This window comes from Dipodomys merriami, unplaced genomic scaffold (assembly GCF_024711535.1).
Source record: "Dipodomys merriami isolate MVZ:Mamm:240054 unplaced genomic scaffold, mDipMer1.0.p SCAF_328, whole genome shotgun sequence".
NCBI classification, from domain to species: domain Eukaryota; kingdom Metazoa; phylum Chordata; class Mammalia; order Rodentia; family Heteromyidae; genus Dipodomys; species Dipodomys merriami.
The window spans coordinates 491,352-510,985 of record NW_027204804.1 but is presented as its reverse complement, the minus strand read 5'-3'; the positions used below and the strand labels follow the sequence as shown (position 1 = coordinate 510,985).

The 19,634-nt window shown below is 50.7% G+C and overlaps 1 protein-coding gene across 1 annotated transcript; it reads right to left on the bottom strand.

Moving 5' to 3' along the window:
* Positions 1–567: 567 nt before the first annotated feature.
* On the bottom strand, positions 568–7,577 carry LOC138841723 (mitogen-activated protein kinase 3). Its single transcript, XM_070042551.1, has 9 exons — positions 7,494–7,577; positions 6,217–6,399; positions 3,642–3,831; positions 3,144–3,260; positions 2,776–2,890; positions 2,299–2,430; positions 2,043–2,152; positions 1,803–1,957; positions 568–1,145 (listed from the first exon to the last, which is right to left on the bottom strand). The coding sequence occupies exons 1-8, from the start codon at positions 7,499–7,501 to the stop codon at positions 1,835–1,837; spliced, it is 978 nt and encodes a 325-aa protein (XP_069898652.1). The 5' UTR covers positions 7,502–7,577; the 3' UTR covers positions 568–1,145; positions 1,803–1,834.
* Positions 7,578–19,634: the final 12,057 nt, after the last annotated feature.

The window sequence follows — 19,634 nt, the reverse complement described above, 5'->3', positions numbered from 1 at the left end:
TCCTTACACCCTTCCACCCGCCACTCCTGGCTAGGTGGAGCCAAAGGTGCCCAGGGTCCCATACAGAATTGGTTCTCGGCCAGGCACCAGTGGCTCGCGCCTGTCATCCTAGCTACTCAGGAGGCTGAGATCTGAGGATTGTGGTTCGAAGCCAGCCAGGACAGAAAAATCACCGTGAGACTCTTTTTGTGTGTGTGTGTGTGTTAATTCATGGGCCTGAACTCTGGGCCTGGGCATTGTCCTTCAGCTCTTCAGCTCAAGGCTAGTGCTCTACCACTTGAGCCACAGTGCCACTCCCAGCTTTTTCCGCTTATATGGTGCTGAGGAATTGAACCCAGGGCCTCATGCATGCCAGGCAAGCACTCTACCACTGAGCCACCTTCCCAGCCCAACCATGAGACTCTTATCTCCAAGGAACCACTCAAAAACCAGAAGTGGCACTGTGGCTCAAGTGGTAGAGCGCTAGCCTTGAGCACAAAGAGGCGCAGGGCCAGTGCCCAGGCCCTGAGTTCAAGGCCCACAATGGTGAGAGTCAGGCATTGGCGTACACAGACGGAGGCAGGCCAGTCCATATACACATCTCTGTATTTATATATTAGATACAGGCACGGGGAGCGGGGGGAGGGCGCCGGCTCTGCGGGGCCCATGTCCGCTTCTCACCCACACACAGAAGCAGCAGCGAGGCGTTAAATGTGGCAGCTTTTGGGGAGACAGGGGGGGAAAGGGAAAGGCCCGGGGCCCAGCTCCTCAGGGATACTAGCCCTTGAGACTTGGGAAGGGTCCCACAGGGAAAAGGGGGTGGGGTTCTAATGGGATGAGTGGGGAGGCCTTGTCCTGAGTCCCTACTCAGCACCCCAGCCCCTGGGTACTGGGGTAGCCACAGCCCTTGCCCTGCAGAGTGGGCTAGCCTTGGGCTAGCCTGGGTAAGCTTTTACTCTGGAGCCTCTGAGCCTCTCAGGCCCTCGGGAAGAAGAGGAAGGAGTGGGGTGAAAGGGAACCTTGGCCTGCCTCAAGCAGGAGAACCCAGCAAAGGATGAGAAGGTGGACAGGCCCAGCTTTGGCCTGGCCGAGCTACTGGGGTCTGGGCTGAGCACAGTGTCCATTTTCTAACAGTCCGGCAGGGGAGAGTGGGCAGGTGGCAGGGCCTATGGAAGAAGCAGGCAGGAGAGAGCTGTTAGTTTGTGAAGGGAGCCCGCGGAGCCCTGACCCCAGGGCCGCCCTCCCTCCTCGGAGGGGTGTCTCTGTGGTGGATGCTCTGAGGGACCAGCGCTGGTGGCGCTGAAGGACAGTGGCAAGGTGTGTACAGTATCAGGCAGCCTGTACTAAGTGGTGGCGCTGAGGGACTCATCCGGGAGGAGTCCACCTCCTTGCCATCAGGCCCCAGCTGGCCAAAGGACAGAAGGAGGCAGGTAGGCTGGGGAGATTGCTTGTGGGTGTGTCAGCTGCTGACCTGGGCAGCAGGTGGGAGGAAGTTGGGCATCTGAGTCAGCCGGCCTAAACAATCATAGCCCCATCTGCCTCTCTGCCCACACTGGACAGCCAAGTCTGGTCCTGGCTCCTCAGGGGGAGAAAGAGGCCTCAGTGACTTGCGGGGGGTGGGAGGGGGTGCTGGAGTGGCTACTGGGCTGCAGGGTGTTGATGAGAGCCAGCTAGATGGGGCTGGGGAGAGACAGGAAGGTCTAGCTGGCCCCCAGCCAGGTCCCAGGCAGGCTCTGCCCTTGCGCTGACACCGTCCCCATGGAGCGTGAGGTGCGCTGTGACTGTGCTCAGGCATTCTGGGGGGCAGCTGTGAGGCCACTCACCAGACCCTGAGGAACAGGGATTTCTGACTGGGTTAAGGGGCGTCTGGGCCCCCTGGCTGGAAGCGGGCTGTCTCCTGGAAGATGAGCTCCTTCAGCCGCTCCTTGGGTAGGTCATCCAGCTCCATGTCGAAAGTGAAGGGCTCCTCAGCCACTGGCTGGGGGAGCAAAGACAGTAAGGCCCAGGCCTGGCATGGGGGACACTATTCCTGTCTGGCCGCAGTGCTGAAGTGGCTGGCCCACCTCATCCGTGGGATCGTAGTACTGCTTCAGGTAGGGGTGGGCAAGGGCTTCCTCCACGGTGATCCGCTTGTTGGGATTGAAGGTTAACATCCGGTCCAGCAGGTCAAGAGCTAAGGAAGGGCAGGAGGCAGGGGTTCCACGGGAAGGCTCGCGAATCTTCTAGAAGAATCCCTTAGTGCAGCATCTAGGGACCTGTCTACTCAGGCAGCAGCTGGGGTCACAACATCCTTCGCCACCCTGCACCCCCACCCCTCACCTTTGGAGTCTGACTTGGGAAAGAGCTTGGCCCAAGCCACCTTGGTCTTGGATGGCAGAGACTGTAGGTAGTTTCGGGCCTTCATGTTGATGATACAGTTCAGGTCTTCCTGGGATGGGGAGCCCAGGATACCTGCGGATGGGATTGTGTCTGAGTGAGAAGTCTCAGCAAGGGAAGAATTACAAGGAGTCCCCAGTCCAGCCCCTGCCCCAACACCTTGGTCACCTCCCAGTCAACAGTGTGGTAAAGAGCAAGGGGCTGAGATTCTGGAAGCCCCTGGATTCAAACTGAGGCCCAGCCTTCCTTGCTTTTTCCAGTTTACCCAATGGGGACAGCATGCGTACTTTGCTGCAATATCATGGGATACTGGGAGGGTTCCACACATGGGGCCATCCATAATCCCAGCCCTCTGGAGAGCTCACCTCCACTAAGCTGATCACAAACACCCTCCCGAGGAGCCCTCCAGATCCCCCTCACCCAGAATGTGGTTGAGCTGGTCCAGGTAGTGCTTGCCAGGGAAGATGGGCCGATTGGAGAGCATTTCAGCCAGAATGCAGCCCACAGACCAGATGTCGATGGACTTGGTATAGCCCTGGGGAGGAGGGACAGGGTGGGTTCCTGGACCCACCTCCCCATGGTCCTCCCAGCCTCCCAGCCAAGCACCACTCCCAACCTGGATCCATGACCTGGCAAAGGGCAGAGGCAGAAAGAACCTCTTCCTGTCACGGCCCAAGAGCCAGAGGGATTTGCCAAGACCCAGAAAGCAGATATCCTGAGTCACAGGGGCAGGACCTGGGCCCGAGATGGTTCGAAGGCTTCCTCTTTGAGGGGAAGAGCTCTCCTACCTTGGAGTTAAGCATGATCTCGGGGGCCCGGTACCAGCGTGTGGCCACATATTCCGTCAGAAAGCCCGTGTGGTCATGTTCAGGATCTGCAATGCGGGCCAGGCCGAAATCGCATATCTGGAATCAAACCCAGGTTGCTAAAGTCAGTGTGCACAGGGCTTCTGGCTGCCCTGCTTTTTACCTATTTGTTTATATCTTTGGTGGGTTGTGGGGCTTGAACTCTAGGCCTGGGCCCTGTCCCTCAGCTTTTCAGCTCAAGGCTAGCACTCTACCACTTGAGCCACAGCGCCACTTCCATTTTTTTCTACTTATGTGGTGCTGAGGAATCGAACCCAGGGCCTCATGCAGGCGAGGCAAGCACTCTACCACTGAGCCACCTTCCCAGCCTACCTTGCTTTTTGCCTATGCTGTACACCTTGCTTGCTACCTGCCAGAGCTTCTTCATTGGTCAGCTGGAGACCCAAGGCCCCATGGGAGGCCAGCACCCAGCCTGCTAACCTTAAGGTCGCAGTTGGTGTTGATGAGCAGGTTGGAGGGCTTCAGGTCCCGGTGGAGCACATTGGCCGAGTGGATATACTTGAGGCCACGCAGGATCTGGTAGAGGAAGTAGCAGATGTGGTCATTGCTCAGCTGCTGGCTTTTGAGCAATTTGTATAGATCTGTCTCCATCAGGTCCTGAACAATGTAGCTGAGGAGGGCTCCGGAAACCCCCGGCAGGGGGGGGCGTAGCAGGAGGCACTTGGTTAAGGAAAGCAGGCCAGAGCAACTAGGCTGCCCATCCCTTGTAACTGGGGCCCCTTGGACTCATGAACTGAGCAAAGCTCAAGGGGTCCCTGTCATATCTCAGCCTTGCAAGGCACGTCCACAGTTTCCCTACAGAGTAACTAAGACACCTTGGTGGGGAGGAGAACCTTGTGGTTAACAGATCCAGAGTTGCCCACGATGTCTGGCAGCCCCTGCTCCACTGCTAAATAGCTTTGTTGTTGATGGTATTCAAGTCTGGTACTCTATCACTTGAGCCATACCTCCAGACTCCAGATCTTTTTTTTTGCTGGCTCTGGGGCTTGAACTCAGGGCCTGGGCACTGTCCCTGAGCTTTTTTTGCTCAAGACTAGCAGTCTACCACTTGAACCACAGCACTGCACTCTATCACTAGGCCACATTCCCAGGCCCCACCACCCTTTTTTTTTTTGTCAGTTGTGGGGCTTGAGCTCAGGGCCTGGACAATCCCTGAGCTTTTTCATTCAAGACTGGTGCTCTACCACTTTAAGCACAGCTCCACTTCTGGTTTACTGGTGGTTAATTGGAGATAAGAATCTTATGGGCTTTCCTGCCTGGGCTGGCTTTGAATCATGATCCTCAGATCTCAGCCTCCTGAGTAGCTAGGATTACAGATGTGAGCCACCAGCACCTGGCTTTCCTTATGTTTTGAATAGGCTTTGCTTTGTCCCTGGGCCACTCAGGACCTCTTATTTACACTTTCCATATAGCTGGAATGACAGATGTGAACCACTGCATCCAGCTATTGGTTGGGATGGTGGTCTTGTGTGAACTTTTTTGCCCAGGCCAGCCTTGAAACACATTGCTCTGAATCTCTGCCTCTCTCAGATAGCTAGGATTACAGACCTGTGCTACAGGGCCAGGATCCGCTTTATGTTCTTAACCTGTCTGTCTATGGCTTAGTCCTTTGTCATCTGGCAAGTAGGAGAAATAACAGTTCTGCGTGGCTGTGCAGCTCAGACGTGATGGGCCATTGCGCACTGTCAGCCTGGCATTTGGCATGTTGTAAACGCTCAGCAAATACAAACTATTACTGCTACTACATAGGCCTGAGCCGCGTGGCTGTTGAAGGGGTTACATGAGCTAATGTATGAACACCATCTGGCATGCAATAAATGTTTGCTTCAAAATAAATGCCTGCCTTATGGGAATGATTTGTGCCACAGAAACGAGGAGATACTCCCAACACGCTGTTCCCACTCAGTAGCATACCTTGGCCATAGAGCAGAAGATGGGGGAAGTGAATGCTTGCACATACATGCAGATAAAACACAAACCCGACATAAATAAAATTTAAAAGATGTCATGTGGCTTATCTCCGGGAGACTAAGTCAAGATTATCTTTCAACAAGAACAAGTGGACCAACCCTGTGGTTTTACAGGCAAGGAGGCTGGTGGGGGGCGGAAGAGGGGGGGGATATGGGTGTCACACAGCAAGCTGGGGTTGAAAATGGGGGATTTCCTGTCCAGTCTGTGGTGGAGGCTGGAAGACTACAGGATCAATCCCTGGTTTGGAATGGAGGTCTGGGACTGGCAGGGGTGGGTGGAGAAGAGGTGATGGGTATTATAAACTGCTCACTTTGGAGCCAGACAGGAAGTAGATAAGCCATAAAGGGGCAAGGGGCAAATCCACAGGTAACCAGGGTGGGGCTCTGAGCAGGAAATGTCAGACAAGGAAGAACAAATTCCTATAGGGGAGTTAAAGAAGTAAGAGCAGAAATACTTCGGTGTTGGGAGGCCTCAGTTTCCTCCTCTTTGAAATGGATCGGGTAAGGCCCAAGTTCATGGGGCAGGTGGAAGGTAGATTCAGAGCCATCAACTACTTGGCATGCATGGCATCTAACACAGAGTAGACCAGCAAGAAAAGGCAGTTTTCTTTACTGCTTTCCTTCCAGTCTGAGACTCAAGAGGAAAGAATCATCAGTCTGTTAAGTAAGAACTGTGGGCAGAAGCTGGGTCATAGCACGGAATTGCAGATGTCAGAAGACAAAGCTCCCATAGAGATCCAGTCTCTCCCCATCTCCCCCCCTCTGCCCCCCACCCCCCATCCCCCAATGGAACACAGGGCAGAGGAGGACTGGTCCAAGGCCACTCTGCCTGCCTGGCTGCAACATGCCACAATCCATTTGAGGCCTCCACTCCAGCGCCTCTCCTCACTGGAAAGCTCTTTTGCTACATTTACTTGGGAGGGGGAGAGGGAAGGAAGATGGAAACAGGAAAAAAAAAAAAACAAAAAAACCAGCTAGCTCTGAGACTGTGCCTGACCAGCCAGCTGGTCAAGGTAGAAGGATACACATCCCTCATGGCTTCCAGTGTGGGTGCCCGAAGAATGTCTCGGATGCCTATGACATTCTCATGGCGGAAGCGCAGCAGGATCTGGATCTCCCGGAGTGTGCGCTGGCAGTAGGTCTGATGCTCAAAGGGGCTGATCTTCTTGATGGCCACCCGAGTCTTACGCACGTGGTCATAAGCGGAGCTGAGAGAGAGCCAGAGAGATACATGTTGTTGGTAGTAGCCTTACAAAGGGGGAATCCAGGCCTGGTGACCCCACCCAGGCCTTAGAAGGGAGGGGAGGGAGCAGGAGAGGGCTCTAGCCAAGGCATAAACAATGCTGGTTCCTTCCTGCTATAAAGGCCTGGGATCTCGAGGGAAAAAGCTGGGGACCAGCCAGGCGGCCTTTCGGTGACTTCACAAACAGAGGAAAGGACTGATCACTCACTGACTTCCACTCATCGACCTCCTTCCATTCCAGTTGCCCTGACCCCTCCTCTTCCCCTTCTTACAAAAGGGCTCACTCAATCCCAGACAGGTCCAGGGGATGGTGATGTGATGAGGCAAAAGACAGCAAGGTAACAGTCTTTAGAGGGATCGGAGAGGAGGGACACGGAAGAGTGGGTGGGGGGGGAGCTACCTGGGTAGCAAATAGGAATAAAGGACCAGAGCACACACACACACACACACACACACACACACACACACACACACACACACACACACACACACACACACACACACACACACACGGTCCAGGAGGAACTGAAGACCCCTCCCAAGATGTGCTGGGAGGGTCTTCCTGCCCACATCCTTCTAAGGGAGAGGGAGGGAGGGGCGCTGGCAGGACACTGGGGAGGGGCTCAAAGGCTGGCCCCACCCAGAGCTCGGATCTTCTCTTCCCAAGTCCCCAGCACCGCCTCACTGGGGGGAAACCGAGTCATCCTCTTACCCCCCCCCCTTTCACTAAGAAGACTTATGCTCCCAGCTCCCCTGCCTCAGTGGTCCCCCGCTCCCCCGGGGACACTCAGATGCCCCTCCCTCCAGGACGGAGAGGTCAGGGGGTCCCTCAGGGGACCCCACCCCGCCCGGGGGGGGGATGGAGACAGCCACCTCCCCCCCCAAAAACAATCAAACAAACACTGCCCGCCCCCCTCCCTCCTTGGGACACTCCCCAGGCTTCCAGAGTCCCCGGCGTGCACGGGACGCCCCGAGTCTCCACGCCCCCCACCCCGAAAGGCAGCGGGCCGGGCCTCGGCCTGGCCGGGGGCGCCCCCGGCCCCCGGAACGCCCCCTCACCTGACCATGCCGTACGCCCCCTCGCCGATGTACTGCAGCTGCGTGTAGCGCGGGCCCACGTCGAACGGCTGCCCCTTCACCACCTCCACTTCCCCCGGGACCCCCGGGCCGACCCCATCGGCTCCCCGGGGCTCCCCGCCCCCGCCCCCCTGAGCCGCCGCCGCCGCCGCCGCCGCCGCCGCCATCTCCACTCCTCCCCCTCCCTCCCCCCGGCGGCCCCGCCCGAGGCCCCGCCCCTTCCCGCCCGCCCTGTCACCCGCGGGGCCGCGCGCACGCCGGGCTCCGCCCCCGCCGGCCGCGCGCCCCCGCCGCCGCGTCACGTGACCGACCCGGCTTTTCCCGCCGCCCGGCCCCCCTCCGAGTTCCCTGCCCTTCCCCCCTGCGCGTGCTCCCGGCCGATCCGGGCGCGGCGCCCGGCTCTAGGCCTCGGTGCGCTTTAGGCGTCTCTGCAGCCCAGCGATCGTCCCCGCCGTAGGGGTTCGGAACCCCTCACCGGCCCTTTCTCGTGCCTCCCCGAGTCAGGCCTAGGGGCCGGGTCCAGCCCTGTGTCACTCCGCACCACCCAGCCGCGGGGCCTCGGGGTCCAGAGGGGATCCAGGCGCCCAGACTAGGAAGGTGTGTCGTCTCCCCGAACTTGCCAGAACTGCAATCCAGTTGAAGACTGGTCATCTTGAATTCTGTACCTTACAGGGTCGAGTTTTGGTAGCTGGATGAACAGGGGTGTCCCCGCCCTGCCTGGTGTGCAAATGTTCTCGGCCTTTTGTGGTTTGTTTGAGACAGTTAGGTGGCCCCCAGGCCGTCCTAGAACTCACTCTGTGACCTAGGCTGGCCTCAAATGTGGGATCTGTCCGAGTGCTGGGATTGCAGGTGAGCACCACCACAGCTGGCCTGAACGCTTTTGTTGTTTTGGTGGTGGAACTGGACCTTGAACTCGGGGCCTCGCACTGAGTGAGGCCTTCTCACTCTTGCTTGTTCATGACTGGTGTTCTACCACTTGAGCCATGTCTCCAGCCCACGCATTCTTTTGCTGGTGAATTGGAGATGGAATCTCACAAATTTTCTGCCTGGGTTGACTTGGAACCTTGATCCTCCATGCTCAGCCTCCTATGTAGCTAAGATTACTTGTGTGAACCACTAGTCACCAGTTTTATGTTTTTCTTCTTGTTTGATTAGTTTTTGTTTTTGTTTTTTTAAATAAATGGTGGGGAATCTGAGAGGGATTAACTAACTCGACCATGGTCACTGATATCTTTAATGCAGAGATGGAGCCACATTCTACTTCTTTGTTGTCTCAGAATGATAGACCCTTCTCAGGGAAGAAAGGGCTGGGAAGGTGGCTCAGTGGTAGAGCGCTTGCCTTGCATGCATGAGGACCTGGGTTTGATTCCTCAGCACCACATAAGCAGAAAAAAAAAGCCAGAAGTGGCATTGTGGCTCAAGTGGTAGAGTGCTAGCCTTGAGCTGAAGAGCTGAGGGACAGCACCTAGGCCCAGAGTTCAGGCCCCAGGACCGGACCAAAAAAACATCCCCCAGCTCATCCCCCTCATATCCCAGTTGTTATGTGACCCAGAATCTTTACACACACACACACACTTCCAGGGTTTCAGTAAGCAATCACATTGTTTTTCTCCCAGAGAAGTGAGAATACGGATATTACAGATCAAGAGACAAACAGAACAGTAATTATGATTCTGAAGTTGCTCATAATGAGATCCATCACTCTGGTGCTCTAACTCAAATGAACAATAGTGAGTTGCTGATTCCCAATAGCCCCTAAGTCATTGAAGGTTTAAGAGGTACTAATTAGATCAGTGACTCTTAGTTATTCATTTGATGCACTGTAGGAGCAAAGGTATGCGCCAGGCAACTGCAACTGATGACAGATTACTGTATACTGTGGGTTCATGTTGAGATTAGAACTCCAGGAAGCTGGGCCCTGGTGGCTCACATCTATAATCCTAGCTACTAAGGAGGGTGAGATCTGAGGATCAAAGTTTGAAGCCCCCAAGGCAGAAAACTACATAGGACTCATCTCCAATGAACAACTGAAAAGCCAGACATAGAGCTGTGGCTCAAGCGGTAGAGAACTAGCCTTGAGTGGAAAAAGAAAAAAAGTTCACTGGAGCCAGATTGGTTATCCCATATTTGCTACTTGTTTGCTGTGTGGCCCTTGGCAAATGGCCTACTAGACTGTCTATTTATAGAATTTTTAATTTATTAAAGATGTGCAGGCATCAGTCAATGTAATGCTAGGTAAATGAATGTAAGAGATAGTTTGTGTGTGAAATTGGGTGGGCAAGATCACTGTGTGCCAGTGAGGAGGGACCAATGGAGATAGTGGCCACTGAGCCACTGAAAAGTAAGGTAATAGAAGGTTGGGTCAGAGAAAAGGCATCAAGGAAGAGGAGTAACGAGCAAAAATACAGGGGCAGGCACGTCATTCATCAAGTGTAGTTTCATAAGCCGTACCCAGGGCCAGGTGCTCATGGTCACACCTGTAATCCTAACTACTCAGGAACTGAGATCTGAAGATAGTGATTCAAAGCCAGCCTATGCAAGAGTCTGTAAGACTCTTATCTCCAATGAACCACCAGAAAAATGGAAGTGGCGCTGTGGCTCAAGTGGTAGAGCACTAGCCTAGAGCAAAAGAGCTCAGGGACAGCACTTAGGCCCTGAGTTCAAACCCCAGGATGGACCCCCCCCCAAAAAAAAAAAAAAAAAGTATTCAGTATCTCTAAGCTGGAGATGCAGGTCAGGGCCAGATTGAGCAAGGCCTTGGACGCAGGCTGAGTTTGGATGTTACTCAGTGAGCAGTGAAAACCCTTGAGGGACTTCTGCCAGATCATTTTGCAACTGTGGGAGAGTATAGTGACTCAGAGAAAACATCTTGGAGCCAGGATTCCTGAGTGGGAGTGTTTGTCCCAGAGACTCACTCACTGCTGGGAAAGGCTGAGCTGCTGGAGCCTCATCAAAGCCATGTGTCCTCGATTGCCCTCTAGTGGCTCTGGTTGGTATATCCTTACAGGATTGGGCTGGGATTTCTCAGTCTTCTTAGATTTGAGGTTTAACTAATGTAGACTGAACATCTAAATCTATACCAAATACTTTTTTATTTTTTGGTCGGTCGTAGGGCTTGAACAGGTGTGAACCACTGACGCCTGGCTATACCAAGCACTTTTATGTACATGGTCACCCACAGTCCTTATAATGGCCATGTGAAGTAGATACTATTAATATTTAGCTAGGGAAAAGAAGACACTAACTACATAGGTTGAAGGTAATTGCAGTCATGACTGGGTCCATCTAGATTAAAATCATAAACCAAGCCCAGCCCAGTGGCTCATACTGAGATCTGAAGATTGCTATTGGAAGCCAGCCTGGGCAGGAAAGTCTATGAGACTTTTTTTTTTGGTGGTGGTGGTGTGGCGCTTGAACTCTGGGACTGGGTGTTGTCCCTCAGCTCTTCATCTAAAGGCAAGCGCTCTACCACTTGAGCCAAGCTCCACTTCAGTTTTCTGGTGGTTTATTGAAGATAAGAGTCTCACAGACTTTCCTGCCTGGGCTGGCTTTGAACTGTGATCCTCAGATCTCAGCCTTCTGAGTAGCTAGGATGACAGGCGTGAGCCACCAGCACCCAGCTGTCTAGGAGACTCTTATTCCTAACTAATCACTAAAAACCCAGAAGTAGCATTGTGGCTCAAGTGGTAGAGTGCTAGCCTTGAGCAAAAGAAGCTCAGAGATAGTGTCCATGATCAAATGGATCATGATTTAAGTATTATTAGGAAAAAAAAAACCAACAGCAACAAAAACTTCTGTTACAATTTTCTTGTCACATATCATCATGTTTTAGAAAATAATCTGTGCTAGAGGGCATACTTGACATGTTCTAGACCCTTCCAGCATTTTGCTGGCTAACTGAAGATAAGTGTCTTACAGACTTTTCTTCCTGCCTGGCTATAAACCATGATCATGAGATCTCAGCTTCCCCATGCTAGAGTTACGGATGTGAGTCAGGTGCCCAGCTCTGTTCATGTTTTAAACTCTATTTTTTATATTTTTATTTTTGTCGGTTGCAGGGCTTGAACTCTGGGCCTGGGCACTGTCCCGGTACTCTTCAGCTCAAGGTGAGTGCTTGAGCCACAGCACCACTTCCAGTTTTCTAGAGGTTCATTGGAGATAAAGAGTCTCATGGAGTTTCCTGCCCAGGCTGGCTCTGAACCGTGATCCTCAGATCTCAGCCTCCTGAGTCATTAAGGTAAAAGGCATGAGCCACCTGTGCCTGGCACTGGTTTTAAAGAAACTGAGTCATTTTAGTTGGGAGCTAGTGGCTCACACCTGTAATCGTAGCTACTTAAGAGGCTGATATCTGAGGATCGAGGCTCAAAGCCAGCCCAGGTAGGAAAGTCCATGAGACTCTTATCTCCAGTTAACCACCAGAAATCTGGAAGTGGCACTGTGGCTCAAGTGGTAAAGCGCTAGCCTTGAGCTGAAGAGTCCAGGAGCAGTGCCCAGGCCCAGAGTTCAGCCCCACCACTGACCAAAAAAACAAAAAACAGAACAAACAAACAAACAAAAAAAACGGAGTCAGGGCTGGGAAGGTGGCTCAGTGGTAGAGTGCTTGCCTTGCATGCATGAGGCCCTGGGTTCGATTCCTCAGCACCACATAAGCAAAAAGCTGGAAGTGGCGCTGTGGCTCAAGTGGTAGAGTGCTAGCCTTGAGCTGAAGAGCTGAGGGACAGCGCCCAGGCCCAGAGTTCAGGCCCCACGACTGGACCCCCAAAAAAACAAAAAAACAAAAAACAGAGTCATATCAGAATAAAGAAAAGACAGAAAGCAGACTCAACAGATTTTATTCTGGAGTCTGGGAAGGGCAATCAGGTCGCCTTCAGCATGGCTACCAATTATATAACACCTGTCTCTCAGGCAGCAACCCAGGAGCATGGCAAAGCCATCTTTTCTGCTCAAAAGTTTAAGACCCGACTCTGAGAACATAAGACCCCCCCCCCCCCCCCGTCACTGCACCTCAGCAGGAAGTAGCCAGATACAACAACACAACAACAGTGTCCCTTTTCCTTTGTTCCTTATGCGTTTCCAGAGTCAGGAATGATGGAAAGTGATTTAACCTCCAGAAGTGGAGCTGTGGCTCAAAGTGGTAGGACCTGCACAAAGAAATAAAAAAATTATATATATATTTATATATATATAAATATATATGTACATATATATGTACATATAAATATATATGTACATATATATGTACATATATATATGTACATATAAAATATATAGTGTATGTTTTGTTTTGCTTTGGTCAGTTATGAGGCTTGAACTTAGGGCCTGGGTGCTGTCCCTGAGCTTTTGTGCTGAAAGCCAGTGCTTCACCACTTGAATCACACTCCAGGCTTTTTGGTGATTAATTGGAAACAAGAGTCTCATAGACTTTCCTACCCAGGCTGGCTTTGAACTACAATCCTCAGATTTCAGCTTCCTATGTAGCTAAGATAGCAGGCATAAGCCACCAGCACCCAGCACGGTTGGTTATTTTTTAATTAACAGCTATTTAAAAAAAAATTATTTGCCAGTCCTGGGGCTTGAACTCAGGGCCTGACCACTGTCCCTAATGCTTCCTTTTTTGCTGAAGGCTAGCACTCTACCACTTGAGCCACAGTGCCACTTCTGGCTTTTTCTGTTTATGTGGTGCTGAGGAATCAAACCCAGGGCTTCATGCATGCAATGCAAGCGCTCTACCACTAAGTCACCTTCCCAGCCCTCAACTATTTTTTTTTTAATTAAATAAGCATTTAAGAAAATGAAGTTGTGGGCTGGGAAGGTGGCTCAGTGGTAGAGTGCTTGCCTCACATACATGAGGCACTGGGTTCAATTCCTCAGCACCACATAAACAGAAAAAAGCCGGGAGTGGCACTGTGGCTCAAGCAGTAGAACCCTAACCTTGAGCTGAAGAGCTGAGGGACAGTGCCCAGGCCCAGAGTTCAAGCCCCACGACCTACCAAAAAAAAAAAAAAGAAAGAAAGAAAAAGAAAAGAAAATGATGTTGTTGCAAAAACTTGATGAATATTGAATTTTGAAGAAAGAAGTTGAACCAGACGCTGGTGGCTCATGCCTGTAATCCTAGCTACTCAGGAGGCTGAGATCTGAGGATTGCAGTTCAAAGCCAGCCTGGGCAGGAAAGTCCATGAGACCCTTATCTCCAGTAAACCACTCAGAAAACTGGAAGTGGTGCTGTGGCTCAAGAGGTAGAATGCTAGCCTTAAGCTGAAGAGCTGAGGGACAGCACCCAGGTCTAGAGTTGAAGCCCCACGACTGACAAAAAGAGAAAAGAAAGAAGTGATTCTGATAATTTTTTTTGGTGACTATTCTCATTGCTTATATGAAGAAATGATTTTTTTTTTTTTTTTTTGCCAGTCCTGTGCTTGAACTCTGGGCCTGGGCGCTGTCCCTCAGCTCCTCAGCTCAAGGCAAGCGCTCTACCACTTGAGCCACAGCACCACCTCCGGCTTTTTCTGCTTATGTGGTGCTGAGGAATGGAACCCAGGGCTTCATGCATGCAAGGCAAGAACTCTACCACTGGGCCACCTTCCCAGCCCGAAGAAATGAATTTTTACAGGTTCTTACTTTGACATTTTTGCTGGCCCTACAGAAGTCAACTCTTACTATTAATGTTCAAACAACCATCAACATAAGTTCCTCCACCTGTGCTTCTGCTTCGTTCTATGGTTTGCAGATTTCCTGAAAGACTTGTCTATTTCTGACCTCAAGGCAAGAGTAAGTTAATACCTTAGGGCTCCTGTGTCTGACAGTGTGGTAATCCTTCTGTGATGCTAGAGATAAGGGAAGGGAGATTGATTTAGCAAGAAATTTCAGTGCTCCCCCATTTACTGCTCACAAGTAAGCTAAGGAATCTAGCCTGGTGCTGGTGGCTAATGAATGCTTCTAATCCTAGCTACTCAAGAGCAGAGATCTGAGGATCGTGGTTTGTAGCCAGCCAGGCAGAAAAGTCCCTATGAGACTCTTCTCTCCAATAAACTACTCAAAAAGTCAAAAGTGGTGCTGTGGCTCAAGTGGTAGAGTGCTAGCCTTGAGCACAAAGAGGCTCAAAGACAGTGCTCAAGATCTTAGTTCAAGCTCCAGGACCAGCGAAGAGAAGAAGAAGAAGAGGAGGAGGAGGAGGAGGAAGGAAGGAAGGAAGGAGAAGAAAGAATATGCAATCGCAATCTTTTTTTTTTGGGGGGGGGGTCCGGTTATGGGGCCTGAACTCTGGGCCTGGGTGCTGTCCCTCAGCTCTTCAGCTCAAGGCTAGCACTCTACCACTTGAGCCACAGTGCTACTTCCGGCTTTTTTCTTTTTGCTTATGTGGTGCTGAGGAATCGAACCCAGGGCCTCAGGCATGCAAGGCAAGCACTCTACCACTGAGCCACCTTCCCAGCCCTGCAATCACAATCTTGAACTTTGCTAAGGAGACTAATGCTAAAATAACGGGTAAATATGTGGTTTAGTGGTAGAATGCTTGCCTAGCTCGCATGAAGCCCTGGGTTCGCTTCCTCAGTGCCCCATAAACAGAAAAACCCAGAAGTGGCGCTGTGGTTCAAGTGGTAGAGTGCTAGCCTTGAGAAAAGAAGCTCAGGGACAGTGCCCAGGCCCTGAGTTCAAGCCCAAAGATTGGCAAAAATAAATAAAAAATAAAAACTGTAATGAGGACTGGGTGCTGGTAGCTCACACCTATAATCCTAGCTACTCAAGAAGCTGAGATCTGAGGATTCTGACTAGAAGCCAGCCTGGGCAGAAAAGTCTGTAAGACTCTTATCTCCAGTAAAAAACTACCCTCAAGAAAAGCCAGAAATGGAGCTCTGGTTCAAGTGGTAGATCTCTAACCTTGATCAAAAGAAGCTCAGGGAGGGGCTGGGAAGGTATCTCAGTGGTAGAGCACTTGCCTTGCATGCCTGAGGCCCTGGGTTGATTCCTCTGCACCACATAGAAATGGAGTTCTGGTTCAAGTGGTAGATCTCTAACCTTGATCAAAAGAAGCTCAGGGAGGGGCTGGGAAGGTAGCTCAGTGGTAGAGCACTTGCCTTGCATGCCTGAGGCCCTGGGTTTGATTCCTCAGCACCACATAAACAAAAAGAAAAAAGCCGGAAATGGCGCTAAGGCTCAAGTGGTAGAGCGCTAGCCTTGAGCTGAAGAGCTGAGGGGCAGCGCCCAGGCCCAGAGTTCAGGCCCCACGACCGGGCCCCCCCCCCAAAAAAATAAAAGAAGCTCAGGGACAATACCAGGCCCTGAGTTCAAGCTCCAGAACCAGCACACAGAACACAGAACACACACACACACACACACACACACACACACACACACACACACACACACACACACACACACACACACACACAGAGTCATTAGGGCAAGAGCAACATTTACCCATTCCCAGTGTGTTTTCTATTTTTTTTTTTTTTAATTTCTTGAGGTTTTTCTACAGTGGTTCCAAAACTATACATAGGGTTTCTTCTAGCATCTTCAGGGATGGACTCGATTCAGACCTGCAATCTTGGACATTTTCTCCTCTTTGGGGTTTCCACTCCTCTTGCTATAATCTTAGGGCATTTTCATTGTTAGCATCATTCTCTTTGCTGAAGAGACAAAGCGGACAAAGGCTGAACAGTTCTGCTTTCTCTCAGTCATCTGTTTCTGTTACACCATCTTCTCTCAGCAATGGGCTTATTTCTTCCTTCTGCTTGTTCCAAATATAGCCTGGGTGCTGTTGATAACAAGTTTTGTAATCTTAGCTCATTCCCAGCTACAGCCAGATGGACACTGTTCTCATACGTTCATACTGTTTTTTTGGGGTGTGGTTTTCATTGGCTTCAGGGTATGTGTGTGTGTGTGTGTGTGTGTGTGCGCGCGCGCGCGCGCCAGTACCAGGGCTTGAACTCAAGGCCTTCTCATTTTGTATGGCTTAGCTTGCTCATATCTAGTGTTCTACTACTTGAGCCACACCTCCAGTCTGGCATTTTGCTGGTTTATTGAAGATAGTCGCATTGACTTTTCTATCTTGGCTGGCTTTAAACTGCCATCCTTTGGGTAGCGAGGATTACAGGTATGAGCCACAGTGCCAGGCTGTAGCTTTTGTGTGTGTGTGCTGGTATTTATTTATTTGTTTGTTTAATTTTTAATTTTTTTGCTAGTCCTGAGGCTTGAACTCAGGGTCTGGGCACTGTCACTGAACTTCTACTTGAGCCACAGCACCACTTCCAGCTCTTTCTGTGTATGTACTGAGACATCAAACCTGGGGCTTCATGCAAGCACTCTACAGCTAAGCGACCTTCCCAGCCCCCTGGTTAATTTTTTTGTTGTTGTTGTTGGTTATGGGGCTTGGACTCTGGGCCTGGGCGCTGTCCCTCAGCTCTTCAGCTCAAGGCTAGCACTCTACCACTTGAGCCACAGCGCCACTTGCAGCTTTTTCTGCTTATGGGGTGCTGAGGAATTGAACCCAGGGCCTCATGCATGCCAGGCAAGCACTCTACCACTGAGCCACCTTCCTAGCCATCCCCTCCTCCCCGCTGGGTTATTTTTAAAAATGGAATCTCCCATCCTTCCCAGGCAAGTGTTAGACCATGACCCACTGTTTTGTTTCCACGGCAGGTGGGATAACAGATATGGCACCACACCCAGTTTCTTCCCTTAAGAGAGAATCTATTGGGCTTTTCTGTCCAGGATGCCCTGAAACCATGATCCTTCTGATTTCAGCTTCTCTTGAGTAGCTAGGATGACAGACATGAGCCATTGCCTAGCTAGTCACTCTCTAAAGTTAGCAATGCATGTGTTGGGAAATCTATGAGGCTTATCATGAAAAACTGGGGCTTCCCTATCACCTGCTTCCTGTTCCGCAGAGACAGAAACATTTAACCCTTTAGCTCATTCTTTTGCACTCAGCTTTGTGTCTCTAAATAGCACACTCATACTACTATTGATTTCTTTTGTTGTTTTAGGTATTATCTGTTGTTTTCTGGTTTTGGAGTGGAACTCAGGGCTTCCCATTTATCTACCATGTTGAAAGTTATTGTTTGCTTTTGTTTTTGTCAGTTGTGGGGCTTGAACTCAGGGCCTAGGCGCTGTCCCTAAGCTTTTCTCTCAAAGCTAGCACTCTACCACTTTGAGCCACAGTGGCACTTCTGTCTTTCTGGTGGTTAACTGGAGATAAGAGTCTCATGGTCTTTTCAACCCTGGCTGCTGGTTTTGAACCACAATAATCAAATCTCAGGGGCTGGGAAGGTGGCTCAGTGGTAGAGTGCTTGCCTTGCATGCCTGAGGCCCTGGGTTCCATTCCTCAGCACCACATAAGCAAAAAGAAAAAAGCTGGAAGTGGCTCTGTGGCTCAAGTGGTAGAGCGCTAGCCTTGAGCTGAAGAGCTGAGGGACAGCGCCCAGGCCCAGAGTTCAGGTCCCACGACCGGACCCCCCCCCCCCAAAAAAAAAGAAGAAGACTGGAATTTTTTCTGAGGAGGGGGGACAGGACAGGTGCTAGTCCTGGAGCTTAAAATCAGGGCCTGGGCGCTGTCCTTGAGCTCTTTTGCTCAAGGCTAGTGTTCTACCACTTGAGCCACAGCGCCACTTCCAGTTTTCCTTTGGTTTATTGGAGATAAGAGTTTCATGGACTTGCCAGGCATCAGTGGCTCATGCCTGAAGTCCTAGCTACTCAGGAGGATGAGATCTGAGGATTGTAGTTCAAAGCCAGCCCAGGCAGGAAACTCCGTGAGACTCTTATCTCCAATAAACCACTAGAAAACTAGAAGTGGTGCTGTGGCTCAAGTGGTAGGGCACTTGCCTTGAGCTGAAGAGCTGAGGAACAGCGCCCCATGACCGACAAAAAAAAAAAGAGTTTCATGGGCTTTCCTGCCCAGGCTTGCTTTGAACCTAGATCCTCAGATCTCAGCCTCCTGAGTAGTTAAGATTACAGGCGTGAGCCACCAGCTCCCAGCTATGTTTTTTTTTTTTAATTGTTTTTAAAGATAAGCATCTCAGGGACTTTCCTGCCAAGGCTGGCTTTGAACCATGATTCTCACTCAGATCTCAGCCTCCTGAGTAGGATTACAGGCAGGAGGCCACTGGTGCCAGCGACCACTGGATTTCTTGCTAGAGGGAAGGAGAATATTTGATCATGTTACTCATTTTCAGAGTGTTTTCATCAAACGTTTACACATTTGAATGTTAATGAAGACATTGACAAATATAGACAAAGTGTGATAATTGGTACTGCTTCCTGATAAGAGCACCAGTTGGTGTTGGTGATGTCATTTGATTGCACCAGAGGTGCTGGGTGAAGGGGAACGGATATAAAGGCTGTACCTGCTGTCTGAGCATCACAAGTTAATTTTAAGAAAAAGGCAAATATTAGCAAAGACTCAGCAGTGTAGGCATTGAGAACATAGAGCTCACTCACCAACTGCTGCACTTTAGATGTGAGATATTAGCCAGGCACTAGTGGCTCACACCTCTCATCATAACTACTCAGATGGCTGAGATCTGAAGACTGAGATTTGAAGCCAGTCCAGTTCAAGAAACTCTCATTGCCGGGCACTGGTGGCTCACGCCTGTAATCCTAGCTACTCAGGAGGCTGAGATCTGAGGATGGAGGTTCAAAGCCAGCCAGCCCAGGCAGGAACATCCCATGAGATTCTTATCTCCAATTAACCACTAGAACACTGGAAGTGGTGCTGTGGCTCAAGTAGTAGATTGCTAGCCTTGAGTCAAAGAGCTAAGGACAGCACGCACGCCCAGAGTTCAAGCCCCACAACTGACAAAAAAGAAAGGAAAAGAAAAGAAACTTTTATCTCCAATTAACCAGCAAAAGATCAGAAGTAGATGTGGGTCAAGTGGTAGAGCACCAGTCTTGAGTGAAAAAGTCAAGGGCTAGTATGAAGCCTTGAATTTAAGCACACATACACACAAAAATTAAAATAAAACTAACCAAGTCTAGTCATTATTCAATACATACTAAGAATCCCTGGTATCAAACACTGCTACATATGAATCAAAGATGACTTCCTGCCTTCCTGATAAGCCTATATATAAGAAAATAATAATATGGCCAGGTGCTAGTGGGCCCATCTGTAATCCTAACTATTCAGGAAGC

Excerpts from the sequence above, each read along its gene's own strand:
- LOC138841723 (XM_070042551.1), bottom strand. Across the intron at positions 3,832-6,216 it reads CTGGAAGCCATGAGGGATGT|CTACATTGTTCAGGACCTGA; the intron begins GTATCCTTCTAC and ends AGCCCTCCTCAG. Across the intron at positions 1,958-2,042 it reads ACTACGATCCCACGGATGAG|CCAGTGGCTGAGGAGCCCTT; the intron begins GTGGGCCAGCCA and ends TTGCTCCCCCAG.